Raw genomic sequence first — 23,120 nt, 5'->3', positions numbered from 1 at the left:
GCTCCGTTGAATTTAATTTAAATTTCAAAATGACACATTTGCGACGTAAATAAACTGAACTGATAAGGACCTTTTCAGTACATTCAACTTGTGTTGAAAACGTATGTTTTTTATGTTAAAGTCATATTATTTTTCATTTATATTATACATAAATGAAATAGTTATGAAATTTTCTTAGTATCCGAAAAGAGAAGTCGTAATAACCATAACTAACATGTTCTCAAAACCCTAAACCTTAATTATAAAGAACTTATCGTAGGTTTTTGAGACCAAAATCCCTATATGACCATATCGTTATGCCTGTCGAAGATAATGAGAAGGATGACGATATATTTTATGCACGGTTTTGGTTTCAGAAACGAACGGTAAATAAACTTAATTATATTTATTGTCAAGTGCTATGATTTGAACCAAGGCCTCCGGATTAGGAAGCGAGTAATTTAATATAATGATTGTGTCAAGGACAACATTACCGGTTAGAAAAACTGTCAATAAATTTATACAATAAATTACTGCGTAAAAAAATTATGTTTCCAAAACCAATTCCTATAAATACCTTATAATTATAAATAAAATTATGTGTCGTAGTTAAGTTACTAATCTTAAAGTAACGATGTTTTTTACAAACCAACTAGCTGTCGCCCGCGACGCCGTCCGCGCCGGATTAAAAATAGATGTTGACCGATTCTCAGACCTACTCAATATGCTCACAAAATTTCATGAGAATCGGTCAAGCCGTTTCGGAGGAGTATGGGATCGAAAATTGTGACAAGAGAATTTTATATATAAGATTTTATTTATATGCATTAGAGTTATTTATTGGGGATATGAAATAAACATTAAATCAAATTAGTACTAGGAAGTTATAAGTATGTAAAACCCCACAATAACGTTGAAGATGAATAAAGTCTAATAATTAAGTCCATATATACACAAGTTTGTTACGTCATTAGGTAAACATAACTTTATTAGGTAAACTAATACATCTTACTATATTTGAATGGAATATGAGGAACCTTTATGGGAATTTATCATATATATTTAAATATCAAATATTAAGAAACTTTGAGCCCAAAAACCCTAATCGGTGATTGAACTTATTAGATGGCCAAGAAAGTTGAAAAAATATGAATGCATTTAACATTACCACGATTTGAACTAAATAAAACTCTGTTTTTTGTGATATAAAGTGGCAAACGAGTAAGCGGCCACCAGAATTAGGTGAAATAGGGAAGCAACTACTGCTCAAGTGTCATTAAAATCTTCCAGTGTTTGTTTGCATTACAGTATGGATGAATTATTTACTTGTTTTCCTATAGCTTGAAGTTTAAGAAGTTAAGTCAGTGAGTCCGGTTTGGTGAGTGGGTCATAGCGGCACTGCACGAGGACGCTATAAATTCTTCAGTTCCGTTACACACGCGGGGTTAGATCTGACCAGTTAAAGATGATCGCACACGACATTTGTAAGCTATCTTGTTGTCATCTCACAAGTATACGAAAGGTCTTTCGAATTGATGCTAATATATTGTGTCAAAGTCATGTGTAGTCAGCCTTATATTTGAGTAGGAATTTCGCATTGTTATACTACAAACAAAAGGTTCATAATTCTATTTGTAATACAGGGTGTCCAGAAAAGACGAATACATACGACTTTATTCCTTGGCCTGAAAATGTTGATGTAATCAGTAAAATCGTAATGTTTTCAAGATTAAAAGCTGTAGTTTAATATAATTTTCTCTCACTTTCAATATCGAAAGATTGCTATTAGCAATATAAAACGTGTCTGCGGTATCTCTTGTGGGTTTCCCGTTTCTAAGAACCTGTGATTTATTATTATTGTGCGTAACAAGTCGACTACCGAATAAAAATAGATGTGTAATCAGTATGACCGAGCAATCAATCATAAAGTGGTCAATTTTTATCGTATGGAGTGTTTTGAGATGGTATTATCTCATTTATCGCGTTACCGGATACATGTTGCGGAAAATTTGAATTCACGTGACGTTTCCTATGGAGTACTAGACAATACAAAACACTATTTTACCACGATTTTAATCTTTTACGATTTTTGTTATTTTCAATTGGGAGTCAGAATGAGGATAAGAAGTAATAGCCTGTACTATGCACACGTACATCAGCTACCAGACCTTCTGGAGATTATATAGAAAAAACGCGGCCTTGCGGACAGACAGACTAACAGACAGAAATTTAGATAATTGAGTGTTCATTATCAGAAATTCATCTACCACCACGTGTGCGAAATCTTGATATTACATACAGATACTCCAATTGTATTAATTTCTAGAATTTTAACTGAATATATATTTTTTTAATTTTTGTCAACTTATATGTGTAATTTAATATGAAAAATGAAAGTAGGTAATTGCTATGTCATTATGTTCGTATAGGCGCTGTGTATGTTGAAGTGAGTTGCTTATAATGATGTAATGTTAATTATGTCTGTCTGTCCGTCTTTACATCGCGGTCCGCGTCATTTGGAGCGAGACAGCTTTTTGCTCTGCTCTTTGCTGTTAGCTTATGAAATAATTGCAACTTCTTTTGTTGTATTTTTTATTCTTTCGTACCTTAATTATTTTTAATACATAACAATATTAGCCTGTATTGTATTTTCGTGAAGGAAATCCGATATTTTTTAGCGTACCAATTTCATCAAAATTGTAGTTATTAGCATAATATATTAATTTTATTTTAATAAAACATTACTTTTACAAAAAAGTTTAATAATAAAATTTTTAATAATTTAAACACCCTGTAATATAATATTTTTTTTACATTTTTTAAAACACGACTTTTTTCGTTTCCTTTGTGCTCAAAGTAAAAGTTGTCTGTAATTATGTGTAATAAGGTGCAAGTGGCCCTTTTCTTTTTTTTATTAATTAACTATTAAAACATAATCATAACTCTGTTTTTGAGAGTTTCCGAGACTCGTTAGTAACGAGACACCGCGTCTTATGTAATCCCTTTCTTTTTAATGTAGTTCGTGTTAACTGTACTTTCTTATATCTAGTATAAACATTAAATAAAACCATTATTGGCCGACTGAAAATCCTCACTATATATTTAATCCTTAACAATATTATGAATTCTAAATTAACCGTCTGTTACGCTTTCACGCCAAAACTACTGAACCGATTTAAATGATATTAGGTTCACAGATAGTCTGATAGAGCCTGATAAAGGAAAGGAAAAAAGGGTTGTAAGATTCTTTGTTGTAATCTTTAACAATTTTAAATAAATCAATTAGCCTAAATCATGAAATTGCTTCCCGAAGACAGTTTATCACGCGGATGAAGTCGCGGGCACATCTAGTTCTAAATATAAACTAAATACATTGATCACTACTTAAATTATTTCCTTTTACTTTTTAATATATTAATTTGTATTAATTTCACAAATGCATAACAAAACATGTTTTATCACATAATATGTTTAACATTATTCCATAATACGAATTAGATAATGATACGATAGATTTAAATATAATAAAATTAAATTTAAAAAAAATCTTACTAACATTATAAATGAGAATGTTTAGATGGATGTTTGTTTGGAAGTATCTCTATGACGGCTGTACGGATCTCGATGAAATTTAGTATACATTTAAAACATAGTCCGGAAGAACACATAGGGTACTAACTATATATCTTTTAATTCCGTGTGGATGGAATCGCGGGCGACAGTTAGTCTTTCTATAAATGCTCGAATCAGGTTTTCATTCATGAACTTGTTTTTTTACGTTTTCCCCCCAATATTTACTATGTGTCATTATATTACGATTGAATAATATGATCATAATCTTCGGAAATCTCGGAATATATCTTTAATTGCTTTGTTGTTAAAGTGACTAAGGTGTTTCTTAAAACTATGTTCATTGAAATTAACGATGACGCAAAATTGAAATTGTTAGAACGTAATAAAAATATCCTTTTGATAATTTTATTGGTCATGTTGCCCTGGTGATGGTTCAGTGTGTTGCGATCTGATCGAGTTTTGGTTTCTGTACTTATTTTTGAATCTCAAATATGAAATAAGATATGAAAGTGTCTATAAAATTAACATATGACAAAGTCGCTATAGTTGCATATTTTCATCTATGCATAAAGAAGCACGTAAACTTGATGAAGATAACAACAATAATATTGCCTTTACTATCCTAATTGTGCATTAAATCAGTTTTGTATAATACAGTTAAAATGTGAATATCCTTTGTAAGGATATAGCAAACGAGTGTTCATTTTGTTACAAGATCGGTTCATTGAGCCTTGGGTCATGTTCGCGTCGCCGGCGGCTGATTCAGGCGACTAAGATGACATCATACACCCACATAGCTTTTAAATCCAGCCAACACTAAGGTGTATACACATTGGACTTGTTTTAGCAATTAATGCTCAACTAGCGGTCGCCCGTGACTCCGTCCGTGTGGAATTTAAAATAAAAACATAATTAGTAGCCATAGTGTACGCCAAATTTCATCGACATGCGTTCAGCCGTTCTGGAGATACCTTCAAACACACATCCATCTAAACATTCACATTTATAATATTAGCAAGAGGAGAAGTGTTACTATCGTATGGCGTACGCATTAAGTGGTACCTTAGGATAGTTTTAGGACGAGAAATGTGCACTAAAAGTTAGCTTTTTAACTTTTCTGAATCGTATTTAAAAGAAGGACAAAATACATTGAAATACATAGTATATATTCTGGTGTATTAATACAAAATATTTCAGCGGTTAATTTAAATATAACAGCTGTTAAACTTGACTAGACGTCGTTTTCGAAGATCAAGTCGAATCTCGAATGCCAGCTGGTTTTATAATGATTATTCTTTTGTTTTATTCAAATTTGTTTCTATAAAATTCCAGAGATAATAGTTGTTTGTTTTTAAATTGGTAAATTCTAATTTTATAATATAGGTGAATGAACTATTAAAGGTCAGTAATGCACCTGTATAATGTAGCAGTCTATTGGAAGACGAGACTGAAACGAGCTGGTAAACTTAGTGCTACAAAAACTGTCTCTTTGAACCTGCATATTATCTTTAAAACTCAATAATGATTTCGTTTATCGTTTTAGTTTCAATGTAACCGAACACGGATCGCATAAAGTATCAAGGGATGTGATAAAAAATTAAATTTTGCAAACATCACTCCATCTCTATCTATCCCTTTTACATTAATATTGCCGATGTAATTTGTTTACGATTGAAAAATTATTACTTCTAGTGTGTAAGTGGCCTAAAATTCCTGAACATCCGGAGAATGGTATAAGTCATGAATAAGGAAATGATTTTGTTATTTTATTTATATAAAGGTGAAACAATAGGTAGAAATAAGATTACATAAATAAAGGAAATTATACAGAATTTATTTACATTAATAAATCACAAATATCGATAAGAAAGTGGATAATATATTGCCGCTTTATTATAATTTAAAAAACATTATTGAATTTCACATTTCCTATTATTACGTAAATGTATTATAATAAAATTAAACACAATAATTTGAAATAGAAAATGGTAAATAAAGTTATTTAATCGATGCATAATACAATAAAAACATATTAATGTTAAACTAAATTAACTTTCTAAAAGGATGAAAAGAAAATTTATAAATTAATTAAAATAAATTAAGTTTAAATTGTGACTAAACTAGAGAGGGACAAAGTTCTAAATATATAGGAAACATCTGCGTTGCATATCATGTTCAAGGGTGATCATTCCTTACTGAATAAGGAAGACTAACTCCAATTCCCTTTTATCCTAAGATATCTATTTCTTTTTTTTTTCTTTGAAACTTAAAAAGAAATGTGATCGGATTATGAATGACGTAAACTCTACGTGTCATTTTGTGGAAATTTTTGTTTGAAGACATTGAACTTGATCATTTCTTGTGTTTTAATAAATGTTCTTTGTTTCTGAGCACGTATTTTTTTATTGAATCTCTACATTACGTCACTATTTACGTCATATGTATTGTTTAACGAATATCATACCTTAATAATTTGAAATACGAGATTTATTATATCTAAGGTCCTGTTCTAACACAAACAATAGGGAAAAAATCTATGAAACTAAAAAAAAAAATCTTCAGTCACATATTCTATTAAAAAAAAAATTACTAACCTATTCGTTCTTTCAGACTATCTTTTACGTCATTGTCAAACACGTTCTGTAGTTACCTTCTCACAAACATCCATCCTTACATGCATTCGCATTTATAATATTAATAAGATTTAAATGTCCTTCAGTGAATAGATGATAAATTTTATAATCAAACAAAAGACAAAGGAGGTCGTTCTATAATCGATAATGGCAACACTGACGGAAACGGAACAGGACGTTGTCATAGATATTTCTCTTCTATATTGGTAGTTATCGCGCCATGTATTGCGAGCGAGAAACTTGTAACTAACCCATATATCTAAATGCGGCGTGAATTTACTTGTGTTACGCTCGTCTTGGCGGGAAATTGATTCACGATGTTGCATTAAGTATACAGTTGAATAATACTGGCCTCTAAAACATAACCAACATACTTAAATCAATATTCGATCTTTGAGATCGATCCGAAAAATGTTTTAATTACTTTTATATAAAACTGAGTACAAACATGATTAAATAGACCACATTTTTAGTTATAAATTAATAAATGTTACTGTGAATTAGCGAAAAAGGTTCGAGATGGAATATTTATGTACTTTTTTTAATAAATGTTGAACAAACGCACATGCGTTTACATAATCACATGACAGGCGATGACTAGATCAAAGTGAGGAATGCTGTCTCTAATGATTATTTATTTAATGTTTGTTTGATTTACTGTAATTCAATTTGGCACGATTTTTATAATGATTTCTTTTAAGTGTAAGGCAAAAATCAAATTCGGATTTGTTGTTTTTTGTGTCAAGAAGTGATTGGAAGAAAGGAACATACTAAAGAGTGGAAAATCTTACGTATATCAGTGGAAAAGCAAGTATGTAACAAACAGAAAGACATAGGAAATAAGGCTTTATTAGGTCGAGAATAAACATATAAATAAGAATTGCATACACAAAAATGTCTTTAAATATTGATTTTAATGCTTTCTCTCGTTGTTTTTATGGTGTAAAAAATTAGGAATTAAACGCATTTTTTATAACAAACACTACGTAAGGCGTATTGTTCGATTTCTTTTGAACACGAGATCCAATAACATGGCAACTTACATCTGAATCATAAGTTGCCATACTCTATAATAACTGTGATGGATTTAATACCTTAATGCTTTAACTTAAAGTTTATATGCTATTAGTAACGATATTACGTTTATTGTTTTATCCATTGTGGTATTTCATTGAATATTTGCACCATATTTGGTTTATTTTAGCCGCTTTGCACCTGCAACTGTTGTAGTAATAAGAAACGAATTTCATGTCTACATTGTTGTTAAGAACTTGTACTGTAAAATAAAACATCCAGATACTGAATAAATAACGCAGATGTAATAAAATAATTTAAACCGGACTAACAATAACTTATATTCATTGATTATTTATATTCATCACAATAGTTTACAAATCTTATTCAAATTCGTACAAAACTCTTTTGAGTTTGAATATCAATATAAGTTTTTATTAGAATTACCAGTTCTAAGTAAATTGTACTAACTTAGTATTCTAAAACTTACCATAATAAGAATAGGGTTTATATTGTATTGAATACGTGTTGTAATGGAATATTTCAAAGTGACGGCCTTGCCACTTGTATTTGCTAATGTTGCGAACGCAGCACGTGAGATGTAGTCGTTTATAATCTTATTGTGTGAGATAAAAGATCGATGTGTTACATAAATAGATATGGAAATTATCTATAGGCAGTCTGTCTCAACTGCACAACTCAATAAGTTACATTCTAGCATTAGTATTTTTGAGAAACGTCATCTTATCGTTATCGACAAAATTTGTATTTAAATTTGTGCAGCGCCCCCTATTGGCCGTAAACGAATATACGACGTTCTTCACTATAATTTTGCTAGGCCTACAGAAGCGCTAAAGAATATCCTGGAAGAAATGTTTAAAGAAAATGTAATTTAATAGCGTAACACATTGAAATCATCTACTCCGTAACTAATGTAATCAGTACCTGGATGACCGGTATTTTTTTTGTTTCAATTGTGTTTTTTGGAAATTATATTTAAGTACGAATTACTAATAAAATGATGAAATATGAATAATATTTTTCGATGTTACCGATAGAAAAAGTTAAGTTTATGTTTAAGTTGATTATCGATAAAACACGAATAAAATTACATTTTCTAAAAATGATTCCTAGCTAGATCGATTTATCGCCCCCGAAACCCCCTATATACTAAATTTTATGAAAATCGTTGGAGCCGATTCCGAGATTCCAATTATATATACATATATATATACAAGAATTGCTCATTTAAAGATATAATTAGGCGACTCATTTTTTTTTGAATAACATCTTTGAAAGCTATTCAAAGAATTCTTACAAGAACACAGCTGAAAGGGAGTAAACGAGAGATGCAACAGCAAATGAAATGACTTGAATTAGATTTATTATTTCCCACATGACGATTGATTGTAGTAACTGCTAGGAGTTTCTTATCTTAATTTCTACAAAACTTGGTGTACTTTGAAGTGACAGGTATTCGTGTAAATTAATATTTGAAATAAAATTGTTACATGATTCGCAGTCGCAATTATTTCGTTATTTATAATACGCATATGTTGAAATCCATTGTCCTCAGTGTTCAGGTTAGTGAATAAGTATTTCGTAAAGGCGGCGCATTCGACCCACTTGACTATTGTAAACGATTGTCTCATTCGATGCTTATCTATGCCTATTTAATGCAATTTTAAACTGGTACATAAAACAAGTGTGTATTTAATTTTGTCATAATCAAGTCAATCATCTTCTTATTTTACAACTAATATACAATAGTTATATAAAACAATAAACTGTGAACGTATTATATAATTTACCATGGGTTTCTAAGAACAAAATCATCGTTTAAAACATATTATTATTTGTATGTTATGTCTCAGAAATCAACGGTTAGTCAATCTATCAGTATCAAGCCTGTAGATCAATTCAACGTATAATATTATAATCCAAACAGTGTATAAAAGTGTATGTTTGTCGGCAGGAGTCGCCTGAAGTCCGCATGCCGGGTGGCGTGGAGCCCCGGGCGCCGGACCCTGCCGCGCTCGCTGCCTACTGGGCCGAGTACGAGGATCTGTGCCGTCAGATCAGCACCGCGCACCACAATGATGATGAAGATAATCATTACGAAGGTGTGTAATAATTATGTGAAGATAAACGATTGGGATTTATTGTAACGTCATTAAAAAGTTCCCGACGATATTTTAGTCATATATGTACCATATCTATGAACCTATACTACAATTATTTGGGCAATAAAATCCGCTATTAATATCTTACTTGTAGACCTTCAATAATTACATTAATTATAATGTTACAAAATCTTTGTACCAACGACCTAATTATATTTACCATTCAAATTCCAAATTGAAAATCAAAACCAATTGCTTCATTACATATTCCATTGCTTTAATTATTAATAAAATGTGTAACATCGAATAATATGTTACTTAAAATTAATTAAGGCGCGTGTAATATGCTATATTATATTAAATAGAAACACGAAGGTTAATTATAACTAGAGGCGATAATTTTTAGTAAGGTAAAGATTACGAAACCTAAACATCTTTTCCATTAAGCCACTAGTCGCTTACGATTGCTTGAGTTAAGTATATTATCATGCAACCACAAGTGCCTCGAATATTAGTTTAGTGGAAATAGAGTTTTAACATCAATAAAATCACCTGTGCGAAGCGCTAACAAAAATTCTCGCTCCAATTGGCAAGTATTAAGAACCGCTTGAGAGTAATCTCTCGAGATATAAGTTAATGTTATCCGGTTGGCTAACACCGGATTCTGTGCATGTTAAGGCCGAATACCATTCGCTCGTCTTACATAAATATTTGAAAACCATATTTTCAAGAGATGTAGTAGATTAATCCTACCAAAAGTACATTAATTTTCAGTGACTATTGGAATTGAAGACACTTCTAGCAACTTTAGATCTGTGAAACTTAATTATTTCTAAATACATAAGCGGATTTAGTAGAAGGATTTACTATACAGTCAATATTTCTGTATCGTCATTTGCTATGTAATCATGTATTCATAGTATAAGCCTCCATATATGTGCATGGAATCCAATTAAATAAGAAAAAGAAATTTCGAGGTAACTTTTACTCGTCGGCGCGAGAGGCCTCCAAGAACTGGTTTGAGGCCGTCCCCAGCACGGCAAGGCCGGCCCACCCAAATCTTACACCATCGCGTCGCCGCAACGCTATGTCAACTTTAACAACATTTATTATTTGACAAACGGACATATTTTCCTTATATTGAAATATCTTATTAACTAATGATATATGTGTGTAGAGATTCAAGTTCGGATGTAGCAAAGCTAAAAAGCGCCGTCAAAAATCAAATCAAAATCCTCGGTAGCATAAAGTTACTGCATATTTCTTGCTTCACACTAAAATGGTAGTCTCTTTACTATTTAATAAAGTAGAGGCTCATTAATCTAAATACGATTATTTTCCATAGCCCTAAACGTTTTTTAATAATTTAAACTACGTGAATGAAACCTTCAATTGCCACTTCAAGGAGGTTATACATAATTTATTAAATTAAAATCGTATAGAAAAAGTAACCTTACGTTTCCTTTATCATTAACATATTCAGAATTGAGTGAAACTTATCAAATAAATGATGTTACGAGGAAGTAAACAAATACAGAAGGCAGGCGCTAAGGACGAATGCAAACTACGCTTGTGTCAGTTTCCTGTTCGACTACATTTTTAAAACAATTGAGCACAGATAATAAATAAAGCGTACAATGTTAACAACCTGCAAGTACTACAGATAAAAAATAAATTAAGAAATCATTCATAATTTAATCGATTCAATCGTAATAAGTTCATTCAGAAGTTTTCTTACGCTGTTAATATTTAGTACAATATTTTTTATTCTATGCAAACAGTAACATTACCTTTTTATTCCAATTTAGTTTTATCTAGTCATTGAATTACATTTAACAGTGATGAACTTTCTAGTTAGGAAAAACCAATGGAATTCCTTAATACGCACGACATCGAATTATAATTATTATAATAGTATAATTTTACAATCAGCACAAATCTATATATGACAGTTCTCTTACCGCCATTACCTTTGCGTTTTCCCCCGTTTCACAACGCCGTCTCGCGGCAAAATGCATCAATATCGTAATGCAATCGATTATCTGACCACAAGATATCGATATTGAAGCGGGAATCCTACTGATTGATATCGATTTTGCAATATTGGGTTAATAAGATCCGCATTCTAGTCATATAACCAATTATTTTATCAATAAGATTGACTTTTAGAATTAGAATTTTTTAATCCTGGGAATGTTCAGATTACTCTTTGATTGTAATTTTGTTTTTTTTTATTTTAAATGCAATTATGTGTACCTGCCAGTTATTATTTATTTTTCTTAAACTCAATAAAACCTGTTTACTCTTAACCTCTTTGTGGCTCTACGAAGTTTGTATGATAATAATTGAAATATTAAAAGCATATTGTTTAGTTAACCTTTTAATGATCAGTATGATGTGTAATGTTTTTCTTTTATTTTTTCTCAATTGGGCAATTGATTAATTTGTATTCCACCTATATTATATGAAGCAACTATTGTCCAATGTACAGAGTAAATGTTGATCGATAAAACAAAACGCTGGCAACACTCCCATCGCATTTCTCAATCGCGCAACGCAAGCCTTTCGCCTAAAGCGGCCGCAACCTGACGAACATAATATACAGTCTTACTTTAAAGGTCACTGGGACAGACAGACTTAGGACAGCTGTACACGGTCAAGCAGTTGAATCCTTTGCAGTTGGCGTGCTGCAGCATATTTACATCGACTATTGCTGCCGCTGTGCTTGTATTCGTCGTTGTACAGAGGCCCTTAACATTTATTACCAATTGTACGGCAATCAATTTTACTTTCAGACTCACTTCTCTTGGGTGAACAAGTGTTCATACTACTACTATAAAGAAGGAAAACTTGTATTTTTGTATGCAACGTATAAATTCATAAACTATTGGACCGATTTCGAAAATTCTTTAACAATTAGGTACCTTATCACTGTTGTAACATAGCCTACATTTTATTTCCATTTTTTTTTCGCATAGACGAATTCGTGGCTAAAAGCTACTAGATACGAGAAAAATACACCAATTACGTAGTGAAAATATAGTAGCACCAATGATGTTATGGAATTTTCAACATTGGTTTAGCGCCTTTTGTTTTTTAATTAAAAAAAAACAAGCATGATTTGATAACGGCCAGTGTTACCATACCAAGGTCAAAAATTTTGGACAGTGTAATTAAAAGCTGTGACAATTTACACTTTCCGTATTATAAAAATACCGTTGCTGAAAGAAGGTGAAAGAATTTCTCAACACAACTCATGAGCATAAGCTCATTAACGGTCTTCTAATATGAAGACAGTCACTTTTGGCGCTGACCGACTCTGCTATGAATTGCGTGTGCAGTGCAATGTTTACTCTGTCGGCTGGAGCGCTGTTTGCCGTGCGACCAATAATGCGGTTGCGGCCGTTATTTTCACTCGTACCATGATTTTGGTAACCTCAAGGATAGTCTTCGTTGACTACAAACAAACTTTGTAAATTCAAACGAAAATATTAAGTTGTAAAATGCTACTTTTTTAAAAGTAAACATTTTAAAAGAGTAAAACACAGGTTTTTTTTAAAGTAAATATTTTTTGCTGGAAACAATCGAATCGACATTCGGAGGTATTTTGCAAGAACATTATTTTTACTAAAAGAAAGAACTAGCTAAAAATATTTTTACTTATCGATTTCTAGTCCTGATTTTTGTTTAATAATGTATGGTGAGCCTTGTTTTATCAGAATGAGATTCAGTATAACGGAACGTACGCGACGGGAGGCGTGCGAGGTGCGACATCGACCGCCAGGGTCACAAGGTCGCGCCCGACTGCCATACTGTAACGTGAAGGACGTGAGACGTGCAACCATATCCCACCGTCAGATGCATTCCATGTAGAGACGGTTGATGATAAGTTATTAAAATTGTGCTCACTATGTCGCACTCATAGTCGATGATTGGTAACTAAGGAAGACCTTTGATGTGTCATACTAAACCTGCACTAGAGGAACCATTTAATGTCACTGAATGCGGCAGCGCGGGAGTCGTTAACTAAGCAACAAGGTCTCCCGTACTATCATCGGTTTTCCATAAGTGGACCACATAACGACAAGACCACAACTGAGTGCTGCACTTTGAAAATAAATGTCTATGTGTTAATTATCATAAGGGACTCTGTAGTGACTGCGGTGCAAGTTCTCTTAGCGACGGTCAAAGACCCAGATAAGGTAAACAGATGCTGTATCTTATCAAGACCTCAGAATCTGTTCTAAACGTCTATTACATCATGTTTATCAACACGCGAAGTATTCTGGCGACGAGCTGTGATGTTTGATAAACAATATGGCATCCATTATTGTTTGCTGACCGCGTTATGTTAATATTGGCTGGATGTTAGAATGTCTCTGGTTCTTGTGATAAATTAGTTTTGATTTTAAAAGAACTTTGTACGATTAAAATTACTTAAGATTGAACTAGATAGGAATCTAAGGAAGAGACGCGGGCGACAGCTAGTATTTAAATAATTCAGAAAGTTTCTCGAGACACTGTTTATGTCTGTCTTACAAATAAATTAGAATTAATTAAATATTCAACGCCCTTTGAATAGGAATTTAATCACGTTGTTGCAAAACAACAGAAATAAACAACATCTAGTTGTATTTAACACGAGGGAAATATTAACAAACGTTGTAAGTTTAGTTAAATATGTAGTAATTTATTTTAATAAATAGAGTAGACAGATAAAATATATTAATCCAAATAGTTTTCAAAATTAAAGTAATTCAGAGTTCCGGGTGATATGCTCAGTATTAAATACTTGAGTTGAGGAATTCTCGAGATGATAGTAAATCGGAATGTCGGCCGCCGGGCGCATGCTAATCGCTCGAAGCATACAGTAAGCATACCAGAAGAAAGCATTCTTGTCTGTGCTCGCAATCTAACATTTGAATTGTTGAAGAATGTACACTGAACAAGTAATGTTTTGTTTTTATATATTAATGGTATGAATTTATTGCATTTATAAAATACGTGAGTATTCTTTACATGTGTATAAGGAATAAATAATAGTGTTGTTTATGGAATATTATTTATCTGTTATTTAATTTGTATTTATAATACATTCTTTTGTCGTTTTAGAAACTTTTTATTATATTTTAATCTACAAATAACAACTGTATTACTCAAAGACTGACAAGAATACAGTTAAACACGTGTTTTAACCTTTTCATCGCCGGTGATTGATACGTGATTGGACGACGTAGAGGTTATAAAAGACTATGTTTTAAACTTAAATATGTAGATATGTATCAAAAACTGCTTTCGTATAATTATATTTCAAGACTTCCAGTAATGTCTTATTTCAGCGTGCGATGAAAAGGTCAAGTAATTTAATCCTATTTCCCTTCCCACCTTATTTTTTTTAGCAGGAAAGGATGGGAAGTGGAAGTGGACTTTCCGGATGAGAGTATGCATGAAAAGGGAAAATATTTTGTTTCTGTGCATCCTCTCCTCCATCGATTAAAGGTAGGCAACGCATATGCAATTGCATATGTCTATGAGCAACGGTCGCTTCGATATTTCGGCTATTTCAGGTGGCCGCTCGCTCTTTTGCCATCTTATGATATAAAAAAAAAGTTGACATATGTTTAAGCTAAAATGTAACACTGTCTTAGATTTTTATAGTTAGGTCCTAATTGTTCTAAGTATCTCTATTTTTATTTGTTTTAATGCTTTTGAGTACACAAGTCAAGTGGCGTGGCCAATATTCAATAAACTTTGAAGTCATTAATAAAAAAACGAAACTGCGTAGAATCTAGTAATAACAACAAATCATGCTGGTAATCACCAAATAATTTTCAGTGTAAATTATAGATAATGGATAAAGTATTTTATGCAAACAACATCGTATTTTATATGCGAAAATTTTAATACAGCCTTGCTGTGCGCGTAATTTGCTAAAAAAAAAACCTTAAATGTCAACCTTGATAGTTATTTGCTGTGAATAATTTAGTTTAATGAATTATTTGAGGACGTGAAGATTGACATTCTACTGATGGCTGTTTAATTTAAAACTAATAGCACTTCTTATATAGTCCGACCACGAATATAAAAGACCTTGCCAGCGGAAAAATACGGAACTATTTTCTTTAGGACGTAGTAACGAAAGTTTTTCTTGTACTCTTGGTTAGGTTTAAAAAAAAATCTTATATGGTTTGATTATTTACCAAGAAGTTTAGTTCAAACGATGTATTTCCTCTATTCTTGAAGGTCTATTTTTGTCATTGAGTTTAGCAACTAATTCATGATAGTTATTTCAAACAATTTGTCGAGATCGCAGCTGTTAGTTTATGAATATTATTGTTGGAGAGTAATGATATAGCTGCCATTCCAATTATTAAGACTGACAATTCACTTTGAGAACGTTCACCGAGTTTCAATAAAGCGGTTAACACACTGGCGAAAAATATTTTTTGACAAAACATTTTTTATGACAATTAATGACTTTATAAAGTAATTCAAAGTCTAAACAAGAAAAACAAGACTTTATTCCTGTCTTTTAGTAAAAATTTACAAATGTACAAAAACTATTTAACATTCTTTGGTTGTAAATCATCACAAAAGGCAATATTTCAAGCAGTATTTTAGCAGTTTACATTTTTATACTTTCCCAATAGATGTCGCTGTTCCCCATTGCAGTTGTGACCATTTAACCATTTATCAGACGGATGTCAACATTATCGGGATAGTGTGAACGCGTTCTAAGTTCGTTATAACGCCTGAATAGTTAAGAGTACCTATTCACATTCAGTAACTGTCTAAAATATCTGCGCTTACGCAATCCATTTAAAGCATTGTACCCTGAGGTCAAACTGCGTGACGTAATCTAATTGACTCGAACTTAGTACTCTACACTTTTGTGTATCCTTTAATCAATAAATGATGATGTTATTTCAAAATAGCATTCTTAAATAGATCAATTTATGTCATTCTAATTTTGAATTTCGATGCTTGGAAAATATAAATTATTTCTATCTATTAAAAGTAAACAAATGCTAACCTGGTGGTAAAGAAGAAAGATCTGATTGTTTGCATTAAATAAGCTCGCAAACTACTGAACCTATATGAAAAATTCTTACACTGTTAGGAAGCTATACTATCCCTGGGTGACATCATCATCAGCTCACTATACGTCCCCGAGGGGCTCGGAGCCTATCCTAAATTACGGGTGATTATGCCATAGTCAACCACGCTGGCCAAGTGCGGGTTGGTTGACTTCACACATATCTTTGAATTTCTTATCAGATATGTGCAAGTTGCATGACAATGTTTTCCTTCACTGTAAGAACGTCGGATATAGGGTGATATAGGCTTACTTAATACTAGTTTTTTTCTTATTCCGCTTAGTCGCGGGTAACTTATCCTGTAATATAAAACTGTTTATACTAATCATTATAAAATTAACTTTATTCATGTTACATTAAACGAGGTTCTGATGAAGATCTAAACTAAGTTCAATTAACTGGTTAGCGGTGTTAACTGCAGTTATCCAACGACCACGTCTCGCGGTTAACTGGCGATTCATTAACAACCGTACGGTTTACGCAACCTCGGTTACAAGCGAGTAACCGTGGACTTCCATTGCGACAGTATTCATACAAAATCTATTCATCTTGTCATTGTATTCCTTTGACAGTGAAAGCCCACAGTTTGACGGTCACTACACAGTTGATAATAATACTTAGCGCAATAACATTTTGTTTGTTTGTCACGCTCTAGTTATTTCAGAGTTTTTGTCTATGAAGTCTGATTAGGTCGCCTTACTACCCTTGTACCGACGTGAGAACTAAGCTTTTTATTTGGAAAAGTATTTTGTGTTTTAAATAACAATATACCGTTCTCATAATCATTTATGCTGACCCTTAGTGATTGCTTACCTACTCAGCGTCAGATAATTTATAATAAGGAATTATTTAAATGTTAATCAACATTCTTGTGGCAGTATTTTAACATATTATTATATATTATGCGTCCCGGAGGCCTAATTTAGTCCTCTTTCTCTTCCCACCCTTTTCTTATAATATAAGGAAAGGATGGGAAGTGGAAGTGGACTTTCCGGATGAGAGGATGCATGGAAAGGGAAAATATTTTCTTTCTGTGCATCCTCTCCTCCGTCGATTAAAGGTAGGCAACGCATATGCAATTGCGTATGTCTATGGGCAACGGTCACTTCGCTACTTCAGCGATTTCAGGTGGCCGCTCGCTCGTTTGCCGCCTTATGATAAAAAAAAAATATATTTAAGCTTATTAATTATTTCCTATTATATTAAAACATAATGAAATAGAAATCTCCTTTCACATTGATAGCAATAACACATTAAACAGATGTCAGCAGTCATTATTAAAATACGTAATAAAGACATCACGTAGAGTATTAAATAGAAAGTCCATAATAAAAATAGCTTAGTGAACTAGTGAAAGGAAAATTAGATATTGCAGCCTCACACTGTATGATTAGACCCAATCAATATATACAGTGAAGGAAATAAATTCGATACCCACTTACGATATAAAGTCAACAACAAACTGTCACCATAAGAGCTATAAATACCACGTTATAAATATGTTACTATGACAAGTTCTTAAAATCAGTCCATTGTAAGCGTCAAATTTTATTTCACTGTAATAGTTCTGAAAATAATTGCTAAATTAAAGTTCTGTGATAGTTTTCTGAACAATATTCGATCCTAAGTGGGTAACAAATTTAATTCCTTTACTAGACAAACCTAAGCACGTTTGTGGTTTATGGTTTGTGTATATGAAATTATGAATTCGTCTTACGTATTGTTACGTAGTATAGTCGCGGAAGCTGACCTCTCGACCTCTCACACTGGTACAGTCGCGACCAGTTTAACTGTTCTTAACGTTCGTTGTAAGAATACCCGCCAGGTACAGTCAAATAGACAAGTATAATAAGTAAAAAATCCAACAGACATAAACACATGAATAAATATTTTATTGGATTTTATGCGTGAAGATATTCAGTTTTTTTTGGCATTGGTTTTTTTTATTGTATTTAAATGGCTTCTTTTATTAGTATAACCTCTACTATAATGCTATGACTATATATAAGATAAATATCGCTTGATAAAAGATCACTTAAAATTAAATTCTTGAAATTATTAAATATAATATTTTTTTTAAGTCTTGTTACACAGGACTTTATAAAAATAAATAGTACAAATATTTCAAAACATGTTTTTACTTGATATAACGTAGTTAACAAAACCGCAATATCCAAAAAGGTATGGTTAGTGAGAAACTGTGAAAATGTGTATTGGTACAACGGTGAAATTCTAATAAAGTTCGAATGCGGTTGGCATAATGACACCCGTTACGTCGGTACCAGCCGCTGTGTAGTTCTGTGCTATTTGCACAGAACTACGTCTAATGTAAACGCTTCTTTATTTTAGGCATTACAATCTGATTGGTTGTGAATGTTATTGTGTTCTATATGACAAAAAGTTTTTATTTTTACTGTTGCTACGATTTACATATTTAAATCAACAATCTATTTATTGTAATGGTTACGATTAAAATTTTTGAATATCTTATCTTTATATATATAATTCTTCTGTGAGTGTGTATGTCACTGAACTTCTCTCAAACGACTGGGCCGATTTTGATGAAATTTTTTGTGTGTGTTCAAGGGGATCTGGGAATGGTTTAGATTCACAATTTTGTCCGCTGGACAATGTTTTTTTAATTAATTGTTAATTTATTAGTAGTTGTTGATTTTGGAAAGTTTTACATTGGATCCGACAGACGGCGCTACCATCGCAGTGTCAAATTATAGACGTGTAGACAGGACAACGTCTGTCGGGTCCGCTAGTGTATATATAAAATTCTCGTGTCACAATTTTCGTTCCCATACACCTCCGAAACGGCTTGACCGATTCTCGTGAAATTTTGTGAGCATATTGAATAAGTCTGAGAATCGGCTATCTATTTTTAATTCCGCGCGGACGGAGTCGCGGGTGACAGCTAGTTTTTTTTTATAAAAATATAGTGTTTGGTAACCTGGAACAGAGTAGCGAGAGAAAGGCGTGAGTGGAAAAGACTGGAGGAGGCCTTTGCCAACTGGCAAACAGATCTGCAGAAAATAAGCAAAAAAAGTATACTGGAAGTGTAACATTTAACGTCTAATCTTATTTTACTTATTTATCAACATTTATATTTCAACTTTTAATACTTCTACCTCCATACTTACAAACTTAAATTATATTTGTTATTTTATTGTAACTTGTAAGCAGATCTGAATAAAAGGCTATTTTATTTTATTTTTATTTTTATTTATAGTGTTTGGCGAATGGAATTTTAATCGAGGTTAGATTTTTATTTAGCTTCCATTGATTTATTTTACCAATAAAAAATAATGTTTACCATTAAGTGATAACAAAATATAAATAAAACTTCAAAACAGAGTTGTGACCGACTTTTAAATATAGTTCACTGGTTGAGTTGAGATCTTTAATCGTTTTTTTTATATAATTTTCCACAGCTATAAGAGTAAGGAAAGTTTTTGTGTGTGTTCACTCGAGCAATGGGAGCGTTTTGAATTGGTTGCGTTTAGTTTGTTGTGGTTTTTTTTCGCCGTCCGTCCGCGGTCGGAATGTAACGGTGAAGACGATTTATTACAACTGTCTTTGTACCACGCGCTTCTTAATAAAATCTTTCGATTTATAAGTGTTTCAGCAAAGCATATGGACAATTTTGTACATTTGTCGCGTCTAATTACTTTTATACGCGTATTTCTTTAAAATTGTTTTGTTCATTAAAGAAAACTTGCTATGAAAACAATTACTTTATTTGAGCTTGTTTCACAATATTAAAGCACATACCAGGGTCGCATAAACCGGTAAGAGTCAATCTACAATCAGCTTAAAGTCTGTACAATGATATCATCTGTGCCGCAACACGTCCTGGGAGACGACCTACTTGTTACCATTATTATAATTGTCCAAATCAACTTCAGCCTACGATACATTCGTCATCTCGGCGTGGGAGCCTGGTATTCTTTTAATCGGATTAACTAAATCTTGTCCTAAAAACCTGTATTACAATTGCATAGAGTATATTTTAGACCAGTTATATCGGAATGTATTTTAATTGTACCTTTTGACGTATTGAGGTGCGTTGTTAATTACATATTTGTTTGGTAAAAGAAACGGTTTATTGATTAGAAAAATAGATTAATTGTGTCGAGACGAATAATTATAAAAACGTTGCGAAACTTTGTCGAATTAAATACAGCTTAAGGAATTGAAGACAGGCGTGATGTGGAAGCAATTCCGCGTTTCGTCAGATGAGTGTGCGTCCCGGAGGCCTAATTTAGTCCTCTTTCCCTTCCCACCCTTTTTCTTATAAAAGGATGGGAGGTGGACTTTCCGGATGAGAGTATGCATGGAAATGAAAAATATTTTCTTTATGTGCATCCTCTCCTCCGTCGATTTAAGGCAACGCATATGCAATTGCGTATGTCTATGGGCAACGGTCACATCGCTATTTTAGCGATTTCAGGTGGCCGCTCGCTCGTTTGCCACCTTATGATATAAAAAAATATATATTAATTTTAAAAATATATACGTAGATATGTCGATATTAAAATATTGATTGAGATATAATTTAGCTGGGCATTGTTTTGTCAATCGTTTTATCTGGCTGCCATTGTGCGTCGCAGTGCGCAGAACAGATAATATTAATAACAAAGATGTTTGTTTTTCTGATTGTGACAACGCGGGGCAATAATGGCATGTTTATTTATGCATCAAATCAAATACGACGAAGAATCTTTATATCTAATCTTATATTTTTATATCTTACTATCTTATCTTACTTCTTAATAATAATAATATTATAAATGCGAAAGTTTAGATGGATGTTTGTTAGAAGGTAACTCTAGAACTAGCTTGACATATCTCGATGAATTTGACCCAGGAACATGGTTGAGAAGAATACATAGGCTACTTACTAAGATTTTTTTCAATCCTCGCGGACGAAGCCGCGAAGATAACTTAATATGATTTAAATGTTGTACGAGATGTAAACAAAAAGCTTGCTGATCTAACCAACAGTAAGTAAACGTTAAATATACCGCATGATTGGCGCACAGGTTTAAATTGTCTTAGTTACAAGAATAACAAGATCTAGCGTGTTATGAGGAAATCCGTCAAGCCTGTAGCAATAGTTTGAGTAGAAACTTGTCTCTAGCGTACAATTACTGTATGCACTAAACTAGGACTTTCCCTCAACACGGAATATGCAATCCAACTCATAAAACTATATGACTTGAGGATTCCAACATCATACTGTGTCAGTCCACTGTAAGGCATAGGCTTTACCCATACTCTTTGTAGTATACACACCAAACGAAGAACCTTATTCTGCGATTTGAAACAATAACACCAGCTAATAAAATATTCCTCAGTATTATGCACGCCCGTAACCCACAGGTGTAGGCAGAGACCACAGAGTTTCGATTGCTGCGCTCCTGACACACGTCTCTTGCTTCTACAATAATAATATTTTTGTAGAAGCAAGAGACGTGACTTTTTGGGTTCCTAAGTGTAATAGTTTTATTTGATTATCACATTTTAAGAAGTACTCAAAGTTGCAATTTAAGTTAGCGGTTCCGTTTCAGTTGATGTTGTTTTGTTTGTATGAATAAAATAAACATAAAAAATTACGATTTGATTTGTCACAATTGTAAAAAATCGATTTCAAATGCAGTTAAATAAAGTTTCCATCGAATTATTTTAAGAAAATGTCTTGTAGTCGGCGGTAAAAAATAAGATTTTAAAAACATTGTAGAATTAACGTTAGTGTTTAATTACACAGGGCTCTGTACGATAAGAAGTCGAGTTTTTATTAGGCATGTAATGACATCATTTTATTACCATTTCGTTCGCGACCTTGTTGTACGTCCCCGACGTAATCTACATTCGATATCAAAGTACAAATTGTGAATAGTTAGTCTCTTCTTTTACATCCTCTGTAATAATGGCATATACAGGATGTCTCAAAGGCCAAGTCCATGGCGTACAAAGAAGGTACCGAAATTGACATTGAAGTGAATTTAAACATCCTGTTTATTGCTATGTCACTATGTTGCAATATTACAGTTTTCGAAATATGCCAGGATTAATAATATTGCGGCAGCAAGATCCGCCGTACACGGACCGACTGTATCTGCAAGTCATAAAGCTTTGTCAGTAGTATCGCGCCTGTCCCGCGCTGGAGACAACACCACCGGCTTTAAATTACGTATAGCTTTAAGTGCTTATTCAATTCGCAATCATCTTATGCCACCGGATCCATTTTATTTAATAATCCTTATTGGTATTACGTTCACGACTGTACCATACAATTTTAAGTCTTTTCGATAAAGAAGACGTCGTTGTTTTACACAATGCGTAGTGTTACATGTTCGTACAATCATCAACAACAGTTTACAAGAACCGAGCTCGGCAGTCGACAGTCGACACCGCAGCCACTTTCGCGTGGGAGCCGATTGTCTGCTGTCATTATGTCGCCACATGATTTCGAACACGACTGTACTTTCTTCCATTTTATGGGGAAATCGATTTTGTCCTATCGATTTTCCCGATCGTGATCGATGTTCAAATGTCAACTCTCGCGATTTGTCTCGCTCGTGTACTGCTAACGATTTCTCGATTAGCAAATAATTTACAACCTTTTAGTATTATCAACAGTTTTAGATCTATCGATCAGTCTAGATCAGTCTTTCCCTAAGTGGGCGATAACG

At 32.8% G+C, this 23,120-nt stretch overlaps 1 protein-coding gene across 2 annotated transcripts in view; it reads left to right on the top strand.

The window, feature by feature from the left end:
• The window catches only part of conu (Rho GTPase-activating protein conundrum), a 64,444-nt gene that overhangs the window by 20,149 nt on the left and 21,175 nt on the right, over positions 1 to 23,120 (top strand). For both annotated transcript variants that reach the window (XM_013321350.1, XM_013321351.1), the window contains one exon: positions 9,175 to 9,322. In XM_013321350.1, the coding sequence (XP_013176804.1) occupies positions 9,175 to 9,322 (148 nt within the window). The remainder of the gene's footprint in view (positions 1 to 9,174; positions 9,323 to 23,120) is intronic.

Source organism: Papilio xuthus, unplaced genomic scaffold, assembly GCF_000836235.2.
Source record: "Papilio xuthus unplaced genomic scaffold, Pxut_1.1 DF825946.1, whole genome shotgun sequence".
NCBI classification, from domain to species: domain Eukaryota; kingdom Metazoa; phylum Arthropoda; class Insecta; order Lepidoptera; family Papilionidae; genus Papilio; species Papilio xuthus.
Note: the sequence above shows the minus strand (reverse complement) of the source record. Positions and strands in the feature narration are given on the sequence as shown.